This window comes from Oncorhynchus mykiss, chromosome 30 (genome assembly GCF_057628025.1).
Source record: "Oncorhynchus mykiss isolate SJ-2025 chromosome 30, ASM5762802v1, whole genome shotgun sequence".
Taxonomy (NCBI): Eukaryota; Metazoa; Chordata; class Actinopteri; order Salmoniformes; family Salmonidae; genus Oncorhynchus; species Oncorhynchus mykiss.
In genome coordinates, this window is record NC_143051.1 from 34,321,921 (window position 1) to 34,340,596 (window position 18,676).

General features: G+C 44.0%; 1 protein-coding gene across 1 annotated transcript in view; it reads left to right on the plus strand.

Annotated features, from left to right (window-relative positions):
* LOC110489290 (tyrosine-protein kinase STYK1) overlaps window positions 1-18,676 on the plus strand; it is a 24,113-nt gene continuing 5,437 nt past the window's right edge. Inside the window, exons 1-9 of the mRNA XM_021561991.3 lie at window positions 1-572; window positions 2,628-2,683; window positions 10,200-10,415; window positions 16,112-16,345; window positions 16,763-16,944; window positions 17,525-17,602; window positions 17,946-18,160; window positions 18,267-18,307; window positions 18,454-18,550. Of these exons, the coding sequence (XP_021417666.2) occupies window positions 2,629-2,683; window positions 10,200-10,415; window positions 16,112-16,345; window positions 16,763-16,944; window positions 17,525-17,602; window positions 17,946-18,160; window positions 18,267-18,307; window positions 18,454-18,550 (1,118 nt within the window). The 5' untranslated portion in view covers window positions 1-572; window position 2,628. The remainder of the gene's footprint in view (window positions 573-2,627; window positions 2,684-10,199; window positions 10,416-16,111; window positions 16,346-16,762; window positions 16,945-17,524; window positions 17,603-17,945; window positions 18,161-18,266; window positions 18,308-18,453; window positions 18,551-18,676) is intronic.

Here is an 18,676-nt window from a genome sequence, read left to right on the forward strand (position 1 = left end):
AGTGCCTGTGATTGTTGATAGGAGTGGAGAGACCAGTTTCACTTTGGGAAAAGTAATGGAGATGGGAGGTGTTGGCATTCAAGACTAGCCACGCGGAGGCACTGTGAATCGACCACACCTTTGACCTTTGATGGAGACAGGTGATAAGGAGGAGACAAAATGAGTTTGAGATAGTTGTGAGGGCACCGCAAACCCACACGCTGTAGCACTTTACACAATAAGGGACACACTAAAAGCCCAAAACAGAACTCACCGTGAGCAGGTGATAAGGGTGAGGAGGAAAAGGTGCAGGAGAGGGCAGGGCTAACCTGGGAGAGTGACAAAGCAGACACAAGGAAAGAGACGCAACAGAAGGGAGAGATTGACAGATAGAGAAGTTGGGAAAGTGGGAGAGGCCGATTGTCACACGCTGGGGTTATAATACAATGGAGGGTGGTAGACGATCGTTAATATCAAAAGTGTGATTCTAGTACTGCTTCTCGTGAGGAGGGGCACTACAGAAGCTTTGGATGCTGAGGACCTAATACCATTACACATCATTGAGACTCAGCCTTACACAGGGAGCATGCCACGTAAGTTGACACAATAAAATGAGTGAATAAAATGTACAGTTTTGGTTCAAATAAAGGGTAGAATACATTGTTGGTTAAAATACAAGGGGAAATATCCTAAAAGTTCCATGTTTAGTATCATGTGCGGGGTGTGTATGTGTGTGTCATGTTGTGTGTGAGAAATGCATGTCAAAGAGCAATGCAGCCAGACTGGTTGAGTGACACAAACAGACTTGGAAAGAGGTGAGGGAGGGAAAACGCAGAAATGCTGTCCGAATGAGCTTCCTAACAACACTAAGTGGAGGAGTGTGCTGTGACCGTGACTCATTATTGTTACCTGAGAACAGTGACGGAAGTAGGTGACAAAACACACCCAAAGTTTCACGATCGAGTTTCACGATCGATTATGAAATAGGATCCCGTGGATGAGAGGGGAACAGGTGACTTTCAACGTGTAGAGTTTGAATAATCTTTTATTTAGACAGGTTGTGATTGATTTTGGTTGTGTTTATGTAGACATGCAGGTTGCCTAGCAGTTAAGAGCGTTTGGGCCAGTAACCGAAAAGTTGCTGGTTTGAATCCCTGAGCAGACTAGCTGATAAATCTGCTGATGTGCCTTTGAGCAAGGCACTTAACCCTAATTGCTCCTGTAAGTCGCTCTGGATAAGAGCATCTGCTAAATGACTTAAATGTGTTAAAGTAAGGTAAGATGGACATAGCATGGGTGCCAATCTGTTTCTAAGGATGTGATTATAGTATTCAAATCCTAAATATGAATATATAAACAACACAACCTGCGTAACTGATCTGGTTCTCGAGGTGTATTTGATCCCTTTTGCCATTTTGAACATTTACCATGGCCCACTCTCTGCCCTCTCAAGTTGATTCAAATTGTAGTTCCATTTGAAAAACAAACGTCCAGAGAGCTGTGACTGGGCCTCTAATTGCTCAATACAACCCGTTGTTGTTTTATCTCTGTGGTGATAAAATGAAAACGGGGGCTGAGTCTGAAATGGCAGCCTGTCCACTATGTAGTGGGAACCCTGGTCAAAAGTTGTCCACTGCAGAAGGAGTAGGGTGCAATTTCAGACACAACACAGTCTCTTCCTACTGTCTAGCCCCTAGTAATTACTTCTCACATTGACCTGCCCTGACCCTGCCAACTTCATTTCAATAGTGATATCCTGTCCACTTTCACTGAATACTACTCAGCCAGTAAGCCAGCCCGTCTGTCTTAGCATTTTCCAAACAAATCATGCCCAAATCATATCAAAACAACTTCAAATAGCGGTGTCATCCGAGACTTAACAATAAAAGTCAGACTTTGTTTGATAATGAGGCCTCTAAATTGTGAAGTTGAGTGTGACATATTGTACTGTGCCCAGATGGGCCAGGCCTATTGGGCAAACAATGCTGCGGTACCAACGCACCGGCACGCCCAACCCATCTAGGGTTTTAACGTCTTTAGGACACACATCCCAAATACCAAGCGTGGGTCAACGCTCTAAGCTTGCCAAGTTGGTGTCATACTGGACGCCCCTTGCTGAGCTATCAATATTGCCTCCTTATGCAGTCATTGTGTGATTGTACTATAGTCATTGTCACGCTACTGCACCTTAAGTTGCCTAACCATTCAGACACTATCAGATCTACCCAGATACCATAGTTACTAGGGTTAATCTAGGGTTAATCTAAGCTCTGCATTCAACAATATTGAGATGATACGATAAGAGATACTAGCAGTCAAAAACATACGTACACAGCATAACAAAAACATGTTAAAAATACTCGCATTGTCATTGTTATCAATGGGGGGGGGGGGGGGGGGGTGCAAGACATGCAACATGGAGCGAAATGGAAATAGTTTGTCAAGTATACAAACTGTACAGTCTTTTTCCGTTCTCTGAAGCAGCCATTGATTAGCCTAGATGGAGCTAACAGACATTCTTACATGTGTCTTGTGTGACAGTGGTGTTGGACACTCCATGCCATGTGTCATTACAGCCGAAGGCTTTATGAGGCTGCTGACCGATGGTAATCTAATGATGATATATCCGTGTGTGTGTTCCTCCTCAGGATGTCATCCTACTCTGATGCCGATAATCAGTGTCAACCGGGGAACACCATCTGTGGTAAGCGCTCCTCTCTCCACTCCTCTCTCCACTCCTCTCGTCCACTCCTCTCAACACTCCTCTCTACACTCCTCTCTCCACTCCTCTCTCCACTCCTCTCTACACTCCTCTCTCCACTCCTCTCTCCACTCCTCTCTACACTCCTCTCTACACTCCTCTCTACACTCCTCTCTACACTCCTCTCTACACTCCTCTCTACACTCCTCTCTCCACTCCTCTCTCGTTTTCTCCCGTGTCCCCTTGTCCTTCCCCTTCTACATCTCACTGCATGTACGCAAGCTGTTGGGACTCCAAGCCAAAGGCATTGATTGAAAACACTCCATACATTTGGACTCTTTAGAAATCGATAGACAATATTACGGAAATTGCAAGGAAAGGTTTAACCATGTGACAGTTAGCTGTCCACTGATATATTTCTGGTGAGGTGAGTTTTTTGCGATTCTTCCCATCAGTGTAAAAAGTGCGACGTAACATTCTGTCACAAACTGGTTATCCAATTGCTGAGATTGTATTTGTGCTTACACATGATCACCATCACAGTAAATACATTTGATAAATATGGCTATCTCTCTGGGTGGAGACGGTTGTTCCCTTGCCTAACCTTTACCAAACAGAGCTGTAACAAAGGTGTTGCAACCAACACAATAAAGCCACTTCAAACGTCTAGAAAACACCTTGGATACATAGCATAGAAAGCAGCGGAACTGTGAAATAAATATAGATACATGTGAAAACATAGTTAGGAGGGGGCTGGTTTTAGTGGGCACCAAACGCAGGGGGGGGAAAAAGACCTAGACTTGTCCGGTGAGAAACACTCATTTTGTTTCCGCTGCGTGTCCTAATACAATGCTATACAATACAACCTTTTCTGGTCCATTATACAAAGATAAGAGACGTGTGTTGTGTTTGCTGTCACAGTACTCAGATCCACCAGGCACATAAGACAGGCTGGGAGCAGAACAGGGTCAGCCACATTGTCCCCCGCATTGTCAGCCGCAATGCCAGCCGCAGAGCAGGGGAGGCTAGGAGAAAGAGAGTTCAGACTCCCCAGAAGCTTCTAAAAGGAACAAGAGCAGCTGATTGATGATGCATCATGGATCACCTGAAAAGGAATCAAAACCAGATTGTTCCATTCTTATCAATTGGCTTTCAACATTCTAGTGACGTTGTACGGCACAGAGCAGCTTGACTTAGCCAAACAATCAAGGTGTGGTGCAAGCATACTGCACCACCACCCACACCTTTTTCAGTATGCTATTTAAGGAGCACTTAAAGGCCCAGTGCAGTCATGTGATTTTCCTGTGTTTTGAATATATTTGAATATATTTCCAGACTATGAGGTTGTAATAAAATTATGAGAATACCCTTTTAGTGTAAGACCTGTTTGAAAAGATCGGCAGACCGTTTTTTTGGGGATGGAGTTTTGGCCTGCCTGGTAACATCACCAAGCGGTAAATTAGTTAATAGACCAATCAGAGTTCCACATTTCTCTGCCAACAGCATACCACCCTGCAATCCACTGCTTCTGAAGCTAAGCAGGGTTGGTCCTGGTCAGTTCCTGGATGGGAGACCAGATGCTGCTGGAAGTGGTGTTGGAGGGCCAGTAGGAGGCACTCTTTCCTCTGGTCTAAAAAAATATATCCGAATGCCCCAGAGTAGTGATTGGGGACACTGCCCTGTGTAGGGTGCCGTCTTTCGGATGGGATGTTAAACGGGTGTCCTGACTCTCTGAGGTCATTAAAGATCCCATGGCACTTATTGTAAGAGTAGGGGTGTTAACCCTGGTGTCCTGGCTAAATTCCCAATCTGGCCCTCAAACCATCACAGTCACCTAATAATCCCCAGTTTACAATTGGCTCATTCATCCCCCTCCTCTCCCCTGTAAGCATTCCCCAGGTCGTTGCTGCAAATGAGAACGTGTTCTCAGTCAACTTACCTGGTAAAATAACGGATAAATAAATAAAAATAGCTAGTTTTCAATGTTTTCCCTCCCCTCTCAGACCACTCCCAAACAGTCATAGCAAAATTCTTGCTTAAGAAATGTCTCTTTGCTAAGAAGCTTTTTATTTATTTTTTACATTTTTATTGACAACAATCACAGTAAGGTACTTAATTGTTACCCAGAAATGATTTGAAATTGAGATAAAAACGGCTGCATTGGACCTTTAAATGAAAGGAGTGTAAATACAGTGCATTTATTCAAGGTTTATACAAATATGTCCATTCAATCAGAAAAACAGCAGTCCAAACCCCATGTCTCTACCATATACAGTGCCTTGCGAAAGTATTCGGCCCCCTTGAACTTTGCGACCTTTTGCCACATTTCAGGCTTCAAACATAAAGATATAAAACAGTATTTTTTTGTGAAGAATCAACAACAAGTGGGACACAATCATGAAGTGGAACGACATTTATTGGATATTTCAAACTTTTTTAAACAAATCAAAAACAGAAAAATTGGGCGTGCAAAATTATTCAGCCCCCTTAAGTTAATACTTTGTAGCGCCACCTTTTGCTGCGATTACAGCTGTAAGTCGCTTGGGGTATGTCTCTATCAGTTTTGCACATCGAGAGACTGACATTTTTTCCCATTCCTCCTTGCAAAACAGCTCGAGCTCAGTGAGGTTGGATGGAGAGCATTTGTGAACAGCAGTTTTCAGTTCTTTCCACAGATTCTCGATTGGATTCAGGTCTGGACTTTGACTTGGCCATTCTAACACCTGGATATGTTTATTTTTGAACCATTCCATTGTAGAGTTTGCTTTATGTTTTGGATCATTGTCTTGTTGGAAGACAAATCTCCGTCCCAGTCTCAGGTCTTTTGCAGACTCCATCAGGTTTTCTTCCAGAATGGTCCTGTATTTGGCTCCATCCATCTTCCCATCAATTTTAGCCATCTTCCCTGTCCCTGCTGAAGAAAAGCAGGCCCAAACCATGATGCTGCCACCACCATGTTTGACAGTGGGGATGGTGTGTTCAGCTGTGTTGCTTTTACGCCAAACATAACGTTTTGCATTGTTGCCAAAAAGTTCAATTTTGGTTTCATCTGACCAGAGCACCTTCTTTCACATGTTTGGTGTGTCTCCCAGGTGGCTTGTGGCAAACTTTAAACAACACTTTTTATGGATATCTTTAAGAAATGGCTTTCTTCTTGCCACTCTTCCATAAAGGCCAGATTTGTGCAATATACGACTGATTGTTGTCCTATGGACAGAGTCTCCCACCTCAGATGTAGATCTCTGCAGTTCATCCAGAGTGATCATGGGCCTCTTGGCTGCATCTCTGATCAGTCTTCTCCTTGTATGAGCTGAAAGTTTAGAGGGACGGCCAAGTCTTGGTAGATTTGCAGTGGTCTGATACTCCTTCCATTTCAATATTATCGCTTGCACAGTGCTCCTTGGGATGTTTAAAGCTTGGGAAATCTTTTTGTATCCAAATCCGGCTTTAAACTTCTTCACAATAGTATCTCGGACCTGCCTGGTGTGTTCCTTGTTCTTCATGATGCTCTCTGCGCTTTTAACGGACCTCTGAGACTATCACAGTGCAGGTGCATTTATACGGAGACTTGATTACACACAGGTGGATTGTATTTATCATCATTAGTCATTTCGGTCAACATTGGATCATTCAGAGATCCTCACTGAACTTCTGGAGAGAGTTTGCTGCACTGAAAGTAAAGGGGCTGAATAATTTTGCACGCCCAATTTTTCAGTTTTTGATTTGTTAAAAAAGTTTGAAATATCCAATAAATGTCATTCCACTTCATGATTGTGTCCCACTTGTTGTTGATTCTTCACAAAAAAATACAGTTTTATATCTTTATGTTTGAAGCCTGAAATGTGGCAAAAGGTCGCAAAGTTCAAGGGGGCCGAATACTTTCGCAAGGCACTGTAGATAATAAACAATTAAAAAATAACTGTAAACATTACATTTACAAATGTTCCAAATTGAAATATGGCATTTCAAATGTCATATTATGTACTGTATATACAGTGTTGTAATGACATGCAAATAGTTAAAGTGCAAAAGGGAAATAAATAAACGTAAATATAGGTTGTGTTTACAATGGTGTTTGTTCTTCACTGGCTGCCATTTTCTTGTGGCAAAAGGTCACAAATCTTGCTGCTGTGATGGCACACTCTGGTATTCCACCAAATAGATATGGCAATTTATCAAAATTGTATTTTCAAATTCTTTGTGTGTCTGTGTAATCTGAGGGAAATATTAGTCTCTAATATGGTCATACATTTGGCAGGATGTTAGAAAGTGCAGCTCAGTTTCCACCTCATTTTGTGGGCAGTGTGCACATAGCCGGTCTTCTCTTGAGAGCCAGGTCTGCCTTTCTCAATAGCAAGGCTATGCTCACCGAGTCTGTACATACATAGAGATTTCCTTAATTTTGGGTCAGTCACAGTGGTCAGGTGTTCTGCCACTGTGTACTCACTGTTTAGGGCCAAATAGCATTCTAGTTTGCTCTGTTTTTTAATATTTCTTTCCAATGTGTCAGGTAATTATCATTTAGTTTTCTCATGATTTGGTTGGGTTTAATTGTGTTGCTGTCCTGGGGCTCTGTGGGGTCTGTTTGTGTTTGTGAACAGAGCCCCAGGACCAGATTGATTAGGGTTCTCTTCTCTCTGCAGGTGATGGCTTTATTATGGACGTTTTGGGAATCACTGCCTTTAGATGGTTGTAGAATTGAAAGTCTCTTTTCTGAATTTTGATAATTAGCGGGTATCAACCTAATTCTGCTGTGCATGCATTATTGGTGTTTTACATTTTACACAGAGGATATTTTCGCAGAATTCTGCATGCAGAGTCTCAATTTGGTGTTTGTCCCATTTTGTGAATTCTTGGTTGGTGAGCGGACCCCAGACGGACCCAGACCTCACATCGGCTTCGATAACTGATTCAAGTATTTTTTTAGCCAGATCCAATTGGTATGTCAAATGTTATGTTCCATTTGATGGCATAGAAGGCCCTTCTTGCCTTGTCTCTCAGACCGTTCACAGCTTTGTGGAAGTTACCTGTGGCGTGTTTTGTGTGCTCTAGGGCAACAGTGTTTGGATGGAATTTGTATTTGTGGTCCTGGCAACTGGACCTTTTTTGGAAAACCATTATTTTTGTCTTACTGAGATTTACTGTCAGGGCCCAGGTCTGACAGAATCTGTGCAGAAGGTCTAGGTGCTGCTGTAGGCCGTCCTTGGTTGGGGACCAAAGCACCAGATCATCAGCAAACAGTAGACATTTGACTTCTGATTCGAGTAGGGTGAGGCCGGGTGCTGCAGACTATTTTAGTGCCCTCACCAATTTGTTGATATATATGTTGAAGAGGGTGGGGCTTAAGTTGTATCCCTGTCTCACCCCCCAGCCCTGTGGAAAGAAATGTGTGTTTTTTGCCAATTTTAACCGCACACTTGTTGTTTTGTGTACATGGATTTTATATTGTTGTATGTTTTCACCCAGCACCACTTTCCATCAATTTGTATGGCAGACCCTCATACCAGAGTCAAAAGCTTTGTTTGAAGTCAACAAAGCATGATAAGATTTTGACTTTGTTTTGGTTTATTTGTTTGTCTATTGTGCATTGTTTTCACAAAGGAAATGTACAAGTCTGATGTTAATGATAATGCAGAGGATTTTCCCAAGGTTGCTGTTGACGCATATCCCACAGAGGTTATTGGGGTCAAATTTGTCTCAATTTTTGTGGATTGAGGTTATCAGTTCTTGGTTCCAAATATTGGGGAAGATGCCAGAGCTGAGGGTGATGTTAAAGACTAAGTATAGCCAATTGGAATTTGTGGTTTGTATATTTTATAATTTCATGTAGGATACCATCAACACCACAGGCGTTTTTGGGTTGGAGGGTTTGTATTTTAGTTAATTCAATGTAATTGGGGAATCCAGTGGGTTCTGGTAGTCTTTAATATCTGATTCTAAAATGTGTAATTGATCATGTATATGTTTTTGCTGTTTGTTCTTTGTTATAGAGCCAAAAATATTAGAGAAATGGTTTATCCACACACCTTGAGCTGATTTCTGACATGCTGTTCCTTCTTTTTCCGTAGTGTATTTCTGTATTGTTTTAGTGATTCACCATAGTGAAGTTATAGACTCAGGTTTTCTGGTTCTCTATGTTTTTGGTTGGATTGGTTTTTCAATTTCTTTCTTAGGTTTTTGCATTCCTCATCAAATCATTTGTCATTGTTGTTAATTTTCTTAGGTTGTCTGCCTGACATTTTTAGATTCGATAGGGAAGCTGAAAGGTCAAATATACTGCTTAGGCTTTCTACTGCCAGGTTTACACCTTGACTATTACAGTGAACAGTTTAGTCCAGGAAGTTGTCTAAAAGGGATTGAATGTGTTGTTGTCTAATTGATTTTTGGTAGATTTATGCACTACTTTCCTTCCATCTATAGCATTTCTTAATATTGTGCAGTTCCTTTGGCTTTGATGCCTCATGATTGACTATTGCTCCATTCAGGTAGACTGTGATTTTGCTCTGATCTGATAGGTGTGTCAGTGGGCTGACTGTGAATGCTCTGAGAGACTCTGGGTTGAGGTCAGTGATAAAGTAATCTTAGGTACTACTGCCAAGGGATGAGCTGTAGGTGTACCTACCATAGACGTCTCCTCGAAGCCTACCATTGACCATGTACATACCCAGTGTGCGACAGGGCTGCAGGTGTGACCCATTGTTTTGTCATAGTTATGTCTAGGGGGGCATATTTGGAAGGGAATACTGTTGGCTCCAGGTAGGTGTTTGTCCCCCTGTGTGCTGAGCGTGTCAGGTTCTTGTCCAGTTCTGGCATTTAGGTCACCACAGACTAGTTTTCTAATGGGAGTATATAGGTAGTACACATGAGGACATTTTTCTCTGTTCTTTTTTTCTTTGTTTTATTTTCAGCTTTATGTTCCATAGTGTGTAATGTTGTTTCCGGTTTAGGACCGGACCATTACAGTCAGTGTGAGCATAGGTCCGAAATGGGCGGGGCCTATATAGGGTGTGGCCAGAGATTGTTTGGGGTGGTCTCAGCTGGTTGAGGTGTGGCTGGTGAGGAAGTGGTCTGGGTGTAGGTCCTCTTGGCGTGGGTTTTCTGTGTGCAAGTCCTTCGGGAGGGAGTCTTGCAGGTCTGGGAGGGTTTCTCGCTGGTCTGGGTGAGGTGTCCGTTGTTCTGTTGCTCCTGTGTGAGGTGCTGTGTCTTGCGATTGAGGGTGATGTCCTTCAGTGTCCTGGCAAAAGTTGGGATTGCTGCCTTGTAGAGGTGGACCTGGTCGTAAAAGGCTGTTCAGGTCCAGGGTGGAGTGGTGGGCCAGGTAGACATTAGGTAGGGTTTGGATCTGTTGCTCTGCTACCTAATGTCTACCTGGCTCATCAGGTTGTTTTTGTGAATTATAATGTGGCTGGGGGACCCAAGTCTGCCCTATGACAACAGCTCCAGGGCATACCTAGTGTTTGGGCACCAGAGTTTAGTCTCTCTCTCTCTCTGTCTCTCTCTCTGTCTCTGTCTCTCTCAGAGATCACAGTGTATGAACAGGAAGTGATCATCGTGCCCGTCCTGCTCCTGGCAAGCTTCCTGGTCAGTCTGCTAATCGTTCTCCTGCTGAGGTACTGCACTGGAAAGGAAAACCGCAGACGACCCACAGTAACCCTAGCCCGACCACACAGCACCAGCACGGCAAGCAGACACACACAGAGGAAAAGTACCAGACGGAACACACAGGGCATTGAGGGTAAGTTGGTGTGCACATCAAGGTAATGCCAATGAGCTTGACTGATGAGCCAGCACAAGTATCTTACCACTATGTGCAAGTCTCTCTAGACAAATGGCAACGTGTCAATGCTCCAGCTTAACACATCTTTACAAGTTGTGTTGTCAGTTGGGACAGAGAGGACGAGTCGGAAAGGGGAAGCGCGTCAGCGGTCGCATTACTGCCCTAGCTAAAGATGAGCACAGTACCCGCCTGCATTTTAATCCCTGCCTACCTAAACTAGTGATTTGTTGGGAGAGTTGTTTGTCTGATTAGGACCCTCCCCTGAATATTTTTTTCTCACCCTTTTCAAATTGTCATATAGAAGCCGACATTCTCCCCAGACCATGTGCTGTTGCTGCCTAGCTTCCCACTGGGCAAACCACATCATTTCAATGTGGAAATGAGGGTAATATTTGGTTGGGACGTTGATCAATGAGATTTCAGCCTTTATTCACTCACTCAAAAAGAAAGCAAGAAGTTTGTTGAATTCCCAATGTGTTATCACTATGCTTTCAACCATCTAAAAGCACAACCAATAAAATACAATGTCAGATATTTTGTAATTATACAATTTAATGTCATTACTGTGCAGTTGAGTTTACATTAAAAGTATATAGTGCAAGTGATACACGCTGTTCGAGATTCTGTACAGATTATTATAGCAATTGTAAAGATCTCCACAGACCTGCGACCTTTGCATGCTAACTCAATATTAGGAAGGAGTTCCTAACGTGTGGTATACTCCGTGTAGTTACAAGAGGCTAACCTCAAAATGTGGCCATGGATGCATTACTCATTTTAGGGTTGAATAAATACTGTTACATTAGTTTGTACAATAGCCTTAACTTTAGGCTATTTAGTGTTTTACAAAAGTAATATTGACTTGTGTTTGGTAGATAGTGTGTAACGGTCTTCTTTAGGTGAAGTAGAGTCGGACCAAAATGCAGCGTGGTTGTTCATGGTATTTTAATGAAGAAAAACTATACATGAATAAACTAACAAAACAATAAATGTGCGAAAACCTAAACAGCCTATCTGGTGACAACAAACACAAAGACAGGAACAATCACCCACGAAACACTCAAAGAATATGGCTGCCTAAATATGGTTCCCAATCAGAGACAACAAAAAACACCTGTCTGATTGAGAACCACTCCAGACAGCCATAGACTATGCTAGATACCCCTACTATACTACAAACCCAATACCTAACAAAAACCCCAAGACAAAACACACCACATACAAAACCCACGTCACACCCTGGCCTGACCAAATTAATAAAGAAAACACAAAATACTAAGACCAGGGCGTGACAGAACCCCCCCCCCCCCCCAAGGTGCGGACTCCCGACCGCACAACTAAACCCATAGGGGAGGGGTGGGCGTCTGTCCATGGTGGCGGCTCCGGCGCGGGACGTGGACCCCATTCCAACAAAGTCTTAGTCCCTTTGCCTTGCGTCCTTAGATAGGCGATCCTCGCCGCCGACCTTGGCCTAGAAGTCCACACCAAGGGCCCCACTGGACTGAGGGGAAGCTCGGGACCGAGGGGAAGCTCGGGACCGAGGGGAAGCTCGGGACCGAGGGGAAGCTCGGGACCGAGGGGAAGCTCGGGACCGAGGGGAAGCTCGGGACCGAGGGGAAGCTCGGGACCGAGGGGAAGCTCGGCACCGAGGGGAAGCTCGGCACCGAGGGGAAGCTCGGCACCGAGGGGAAGCTCGGCACCGAGGGGAAGCTCGGCACCGAGGGGAAGCTCGGCACTGAGGGGAAGCTCGGCACCGAGGGGAAGCTCGGGCAGGTAGTTGGCTCTGGCAGATCCTGGCTGACTGGCTGCTCTGGCTGCTCCATGCTGACTGGCTGCTCTGGCTGCTCCATGCTGACTGGCTGCTCTGGCTGCTCCATGCTGACTGGCTGCTCCATGCTGACTGGCTGCTCTGGCTGCTCCATGCTGACTGGCTGCTCTGGCTGCTCCATGCTGACTGGCTGCTCTGGCTGCTCCATGCTGACTGGCTGCTCTGGCTGCTCCATGCTGACTGGCTGCTCTGGCTGCTCCATACTGACTGGCTGCTCCATGCTGACTGGCGGCCCTGGCTGCTCCATGCTGACTGGCTGCTCTGGCTGCTCCATGCTGACTGGCTGCTCTGGCTGCTCCATGCTGACTGGCTGCTCCATGCTGACTGGCGGCCCTGGCTGCTCCATGCTGACTGGCTGCTCTGGCTGCTCCATGCTGACTGGCGGCCCTGGCTGCTCCATGCTGACTGGCGGCCCTGGCTGCTCCATGCTGACTGGCGGCCCTGGCTGCTCCATGCTGACTGGCGGCCCTGGCTGCTCCATGCTGACTGCCGGCCCTGGCTGCTCCATGCTGACTGCCGGCCCTGGCTGCTCCATGCTGACTGGCGGCCCTGGCTGCTCCATGCTGACTGGCGGCCCTGGCTGCTCCATGCTGACTGGCGGCCCTGGCTGCTCCATGCTGACTGGCGGCCCTGGCTGCTTCTTGCAGACTGGCGGCTCCTTGCAGACTGGCAGCCCTGGCGGCATCCTGCAGACTGGCAGCTCTGGCAGCTCTGGCAGCTCCTTGCAGACTGGCAGCTCCTTGCAGACTGGCAGCTGGAGACCAGATGCGTAGAGCCGGCTTCATGACATTTGGCTCGATGCTTACTCTAGCCCGGCCGATACGCGGAGCTGGTATGTACCGCACCGGGCTATGCACCCGCACTGGAGACACCGTGCACACCACAGCATAACACGGTGCCTGCCCGGTCTCTCTAGCCCCCCGGTAAGCACAGGAAGTTTGCACAGGTATCCTACCTGGCGTAGCCATACTCCCTGTGAGCCCCCCCCCCCCCCAAGACATTTTTGGGGCTGACTCCCGGGCTTCCTTGCCAACCGTGTTCCCTCGTATCGCCGACTCCTCTCTCCAGCTGCCTCTGCTCTCCTAAGTGCCTCCACCTGTTCCCATGGGAGGCGATCTCTTCCAGCCAGTATCTCCTCCCAAGTGTAACAACCCTTGCCGTCCAAAACGTCTTCCCATGTCAATTCCTTCTTTCGCTGCTCCTGCTGCCGCTGCCTGTCACCACGCCGCTTGGTCCTGTTGTGGTGGGTGATTCTGTAACGGTTTTCTTTAGGTGAAGTAGAGTCGGACCGAAATGCAGCGTGGTTGTTCATGGTATTTTAATGAAGAAAAACTATACATGAATAAACTAACAAAACAATAAATGTGCGACAATCTACACAGCCTATTTGGTGACAACAAAGACAGGGACAATCACCCACGAAACACTCAAAGAATATGGCTGCCTAAATATGGTTCCCAATCAGAGACAACGAAAAACACCTGTCTGATTGAGAACCACTCCAGACAGCCATAGACTATGCTAGATACCCCTACTATACTACAAACCCAATACCTAACAAAAACCCCAAGACAAAACACACCACATACAAAACCCACGTCACACCCTGGCCTGACCAAATTAATAAAGAAAACACAAAATACTAAGACCAGGGCGTGACACAGTACAGTCAAATATCAACATTTAAAGGATATCTAATGCTTGGATAGGTTCATCTGAGCCACTGGCATAATCCTGTTCTTTAACTTTTTTGGTTTAGTTGAAGACCTAAATCCAACATATAATTTGTTAACTTTGTCGACAAGTTAATTGGCTATTTACTGTATTGCAAAAGTTTGGTTGTCCACACAACCAAATATCCACATTTGAAGGAGATGTATCTTTTGTGCCACTGACTTAGTCTGACTTTAATAGTTGATATATTGCATTAACGTCTACCACTCAACCAAGAATCAAAATTGAAGAATATAACTAAGTCACATCAAACTTTATTTAAAGTGTATTTAAAGTTTAATTTTGTGTAATTTCCTATTCTATTCTTTAACTTGTATTTTTGGTTGAGACGGAGACATGAATCCAACATATCAATTATTAATTTGTAGACAAACTGTGACTAAAGGCTGATCAAGTCAGTGGCACAGATGGAACTATTCAAGCAAGAAGATCTCCTTCAAATATTGATATTTGGTTGCGTTGACAACCAAACACAATTCAATATCCAGTTTGTCTACCAATGAATGATTGATATGTTGGGTCTCCATCTCAACCAAAGTTAAAGAATATGACTAAATCTAATCAAACTTGAAATGCACAATTTTTAACCTTGATTTTTAGGTTGAGATAGAGACGCGAATCCAACATATTAATGATTAACTTAAAGGTTGCATTTGAATTCAACCAAAGCTTGAAACCTTAGTCCTATATGTATTGTCTATGTTTTGTTGAACCCTGGGTTGAATTGAAACAATAGCTGTTGATGACATTTCATTTGCTCTGTTAAAACTACCCTTTGGAATGACTTCAATCGCAACAGTGAATATATTTAGTTACGAAGAGGTCTCTCAATAATCAGTCTCACAATAGCACATTGATAGGAGACTGTGACAAACATACAAACTGGGCTTGGTTAAAACCCTGGATGGGAGACCAAATGAATGGTTGTAAATCAACTCTCCAGTAGGACGTGCCCGCCCAGTCTATTGTTTTTTAAAATTCTGATAGTGGATATAACGTTGAAGATCTGACATTGTTTCAAATGTACAAATTCAACACATTGTAGGATTGTCTATGTTGAAAATTGGTTACAATCATGACCTAATCCTGTGGTTGAAATGTCTTTCCTCAAAACAACAGTAACTTTTTTCAAATCCAGTTCATTTTCAAGTCAGATTCCACATCACAGTACTTTGACAACTTACATTGAAACACTGAAGCACAAGTTTGTGCCCAGTGGGTTACAATGCTCCAAGGTCTGAGATATCCAAAACTAACTCTGTACTAGAATTACAGTACAGTAAGCATTTACAAACTGTGTAAAACACATGCTTGGTCAATTGCTTAAGCACAATGATTGCCATATGGTTCATTTCAAACATTTAACGTAAATGTTTTCCAAAACTAGACAAACTCCTGCCATATATGCATCTACTGGCATATGGTGTATATATCTACTTTAAAAAGCCTGCATTGGCAGAAACTGATGTTTGTTTTGTAATGCATGAGTTGCATCTCCAGGTCTCTTCTATGCAGTGGTGGGAAAAGTACCCAATTGTCATACTTGAGTAAAAGTAAAGATACCTTAATAGAAAATGACACAAGTAAAAGTGAAAGTCACCCAGTAAAATACTGCTTGAGTAAAAGTCTGAAAGTCTTTGGTTTGAAATATGCTGTACTTAAGTATTGAAAGTGCATGTAATTGCTAAAATATACTTAGGTATCAAAAGTAAAAGTATAAATAATTTTAAAAAATCCTTAGATTAAGCAAACCAGACGGCACCATTTTCTTGTTTTTAATTTATTTACGGATAGCCAGGGGCACACTCCAACACTCAGACATCATTTACAAACGAAGCATGTGTGTTTTGTGAGTCCACCAGATCAGAGGCAGTAGGGATTTTCTGTTGAGTGTGTGAATTGGACCACTTTCCTGTTACTTTTGGGTGTCGGGGAAAATGTATGGAGTAAAAAGTACCTTATTTTCTTTAGGAATGTAGTGAAGTAAAATAAAAGTTGAAAAAATATAAATAGTAAAGTACAGATACCCCAAAAAACGACTTCAGTAGTACTTGATTTGATATATGTGCAATACCCATCTCATTACCCGCAGCTCCTCCTGAGCTGAACCCTCTGGAGCATGAGGAGTTACCTATGAGCACTCCGACCCGGCGTGACGCCCTTGCCACGTTGTCTGCCGTACCGGAGACGCCCAAAGAGAGACAGCATGGCTCTTTCAACCTGGTCACTCCGCTGCCCCTCTCCTTCCCCGTCAAACCGGACGACTCTGTCACCCTCTACAGGGCAAGGATGGACAACAGAAACGTGGTTCTAAGGACACTTAAAGGTAACACGCTTTGGTATTCATTGGAATGGTAAAATCGACGCTCCATTCCAGAGACTGACACTCAGTGCATTGTAAGACCTTGAGGCTTATAAGAGTATAAAACCTGAAATCTTGGGAATGTTGTCTTGTCTTTGTGTTACTATGGAATCTTGTGATCTTTAACTCGATATTCAAATCAAAAGACCTAGTCCAACCCATAACAAAATGGACTAACTTTCCCATGAGTAGCCTACTGCCAGATAAAGGACAAAAACATACAACAGTTTAAGATCAGTTTAAGCAAGGCAAGGTGTAGAATCTCTAATCTTGATAGTATAAGGAGTAGTTATTTGGATGTAAGGGGATTTGTAGATCAGTGATTCTACGCAGTCCGACTGCAATGTAGTTAATCTCAACGTGTACCTTTTCTCACCCCAGAAAAAGCCGATGACAGCGAGCGGCAATCCTTCCTGGGCTTTGCCTCCTTCCTGTCTGAGCTGGGGCCCCACCCCTTTTTGCCTGGTCTGATGGGTGTGGTCTCCCTACGTACCCCCCTCATCACCGTGATGGAGGAACTGGTGCACAGGGACCTGCTGGGGTTCCTATGGAGGTGTCGACAGGTATGGCACTCCCATAGAGTTAGATAGAGGACTCATCGTTATATCTGTGCCATTATAGCGTCTGTGACATGGGCAGCATCATTGAGGCTGCAACCCATAGGAATCCCCACCCAATTTACTACTTGAAAATGGGCGAAGCATGATAGAAGCCCTCAATAGCAATATCCATGCTAAAACGGCTTAAATCCACGATGAGTCCTCTATCTATCTCTGTGGGTATTCCTACTGTAAGTTACCAAATATCTGGGGGTGTTCAGTAGGGAGAACACTGATTTAAACAGAGTGAAATGGAGAGGTAGCCGGCTTGAACTTATCCAGAGAGATGATTGTTTCACCAAAATGTTTTGCTACGGACTGGAGTATACTGAACACTACCCTGATATGTTAGGAAACGGCCCAAACTAGAGATCTGCCCGCACAACTTTTACGTAAATTGTCGTCAGTTTGCCTGAAAGTTCTAGTTGTATGTGGGTCTCAAGAGGCTGAGCAAACACTCTGTAACTCATGTAGACTACAGTGAATATGGGCATGATCCTTAGTGATAGTGTGAGTGGAAACTCACAGTGCTCTTTCTTGGCAGGACACGAGTGTGGAGTCCCCGTGCGATATGACAGAGCAGCGCATCTTCACCATGGGAGGACAAGTGGCTTCTGCTCTGGTTGGTCTCTCCCTCTCGCTCTCCTTCCCACACATCAAGTGATCCATCCATCTCTGTCATTTTGTCTACAATTAAAAATGATAGTTCAAGTTGAGTGCGTATGTTATAAAATGTCAATCGGATGATTACATCATTCTTACTCAGAACTGTATAAGCACGGTGACAACTGCTGATGTAAATGATCATTTGATTTGAACCTGTTGGTAGGGGCCAAGAATTTTACCTGTGTTTAGAAAAAACTCCTGGCCATACCTACTTGATTCGTCTGTATGAATGGCTTTCATACGCTTGAATGTCACATAGCCATATTAAAACACAACATCCTCTCTAATTGTGTATTCAGGAATACCTGCACGGTCAGAGGTGTATCCATGGCAACGTTGGAGCTCGGAGCGTGCTGGTTGGTCTAGACCTAACGGCTAAACTGTGGGGATTGGGTCCAGCATACTGTAAGAAAACACAAGCAGGAACTCCAGGAGAGCTGCAGAACGTTGAGATGAGGAAGTGGCAGGCTCCAGAAGTATTGGCAAGGAGACCTGTCAGTCAAAGCAGTGACGTGTAAGTCGCCAACCTGATTGGACATATCCATTACACAAATTATCAAAAATACATGTGATTTTTGTTTTACTTCAACAATGAACTCTCCGACCATCCTTTTTTCCAGCTGGTCTTTTGGGATCCTGCTCCATGAAATAGTGACACTAGGTAAATGCTTTCCTAAATACATAATGCATCATTACTGGTCTATTGAACTGCTGTAACCATCACAAATTGAAAAATATGTATCTCATTATGATAATGTTTATCTTGTATACACACCATAATTCATAATTTATTCCTCCACTTTGTAGGTGACCCACCATTCCCTAAAGTCATGGCCGGTGATCTTCTTCAATACCTCCAGAGAGGAAAGACTCAGAAGAGACCCGCTAATTGTTCTAACTCACTGTAAGAGACCCCATTAAGTAATAATGCATGAATAATGACCTGATATACGACAGAAAATGATTATAACAATGTTGTAATAGTTCTCTTCGATGTTGGTAGAAGTGGCCACAATGATTATCACAAAAC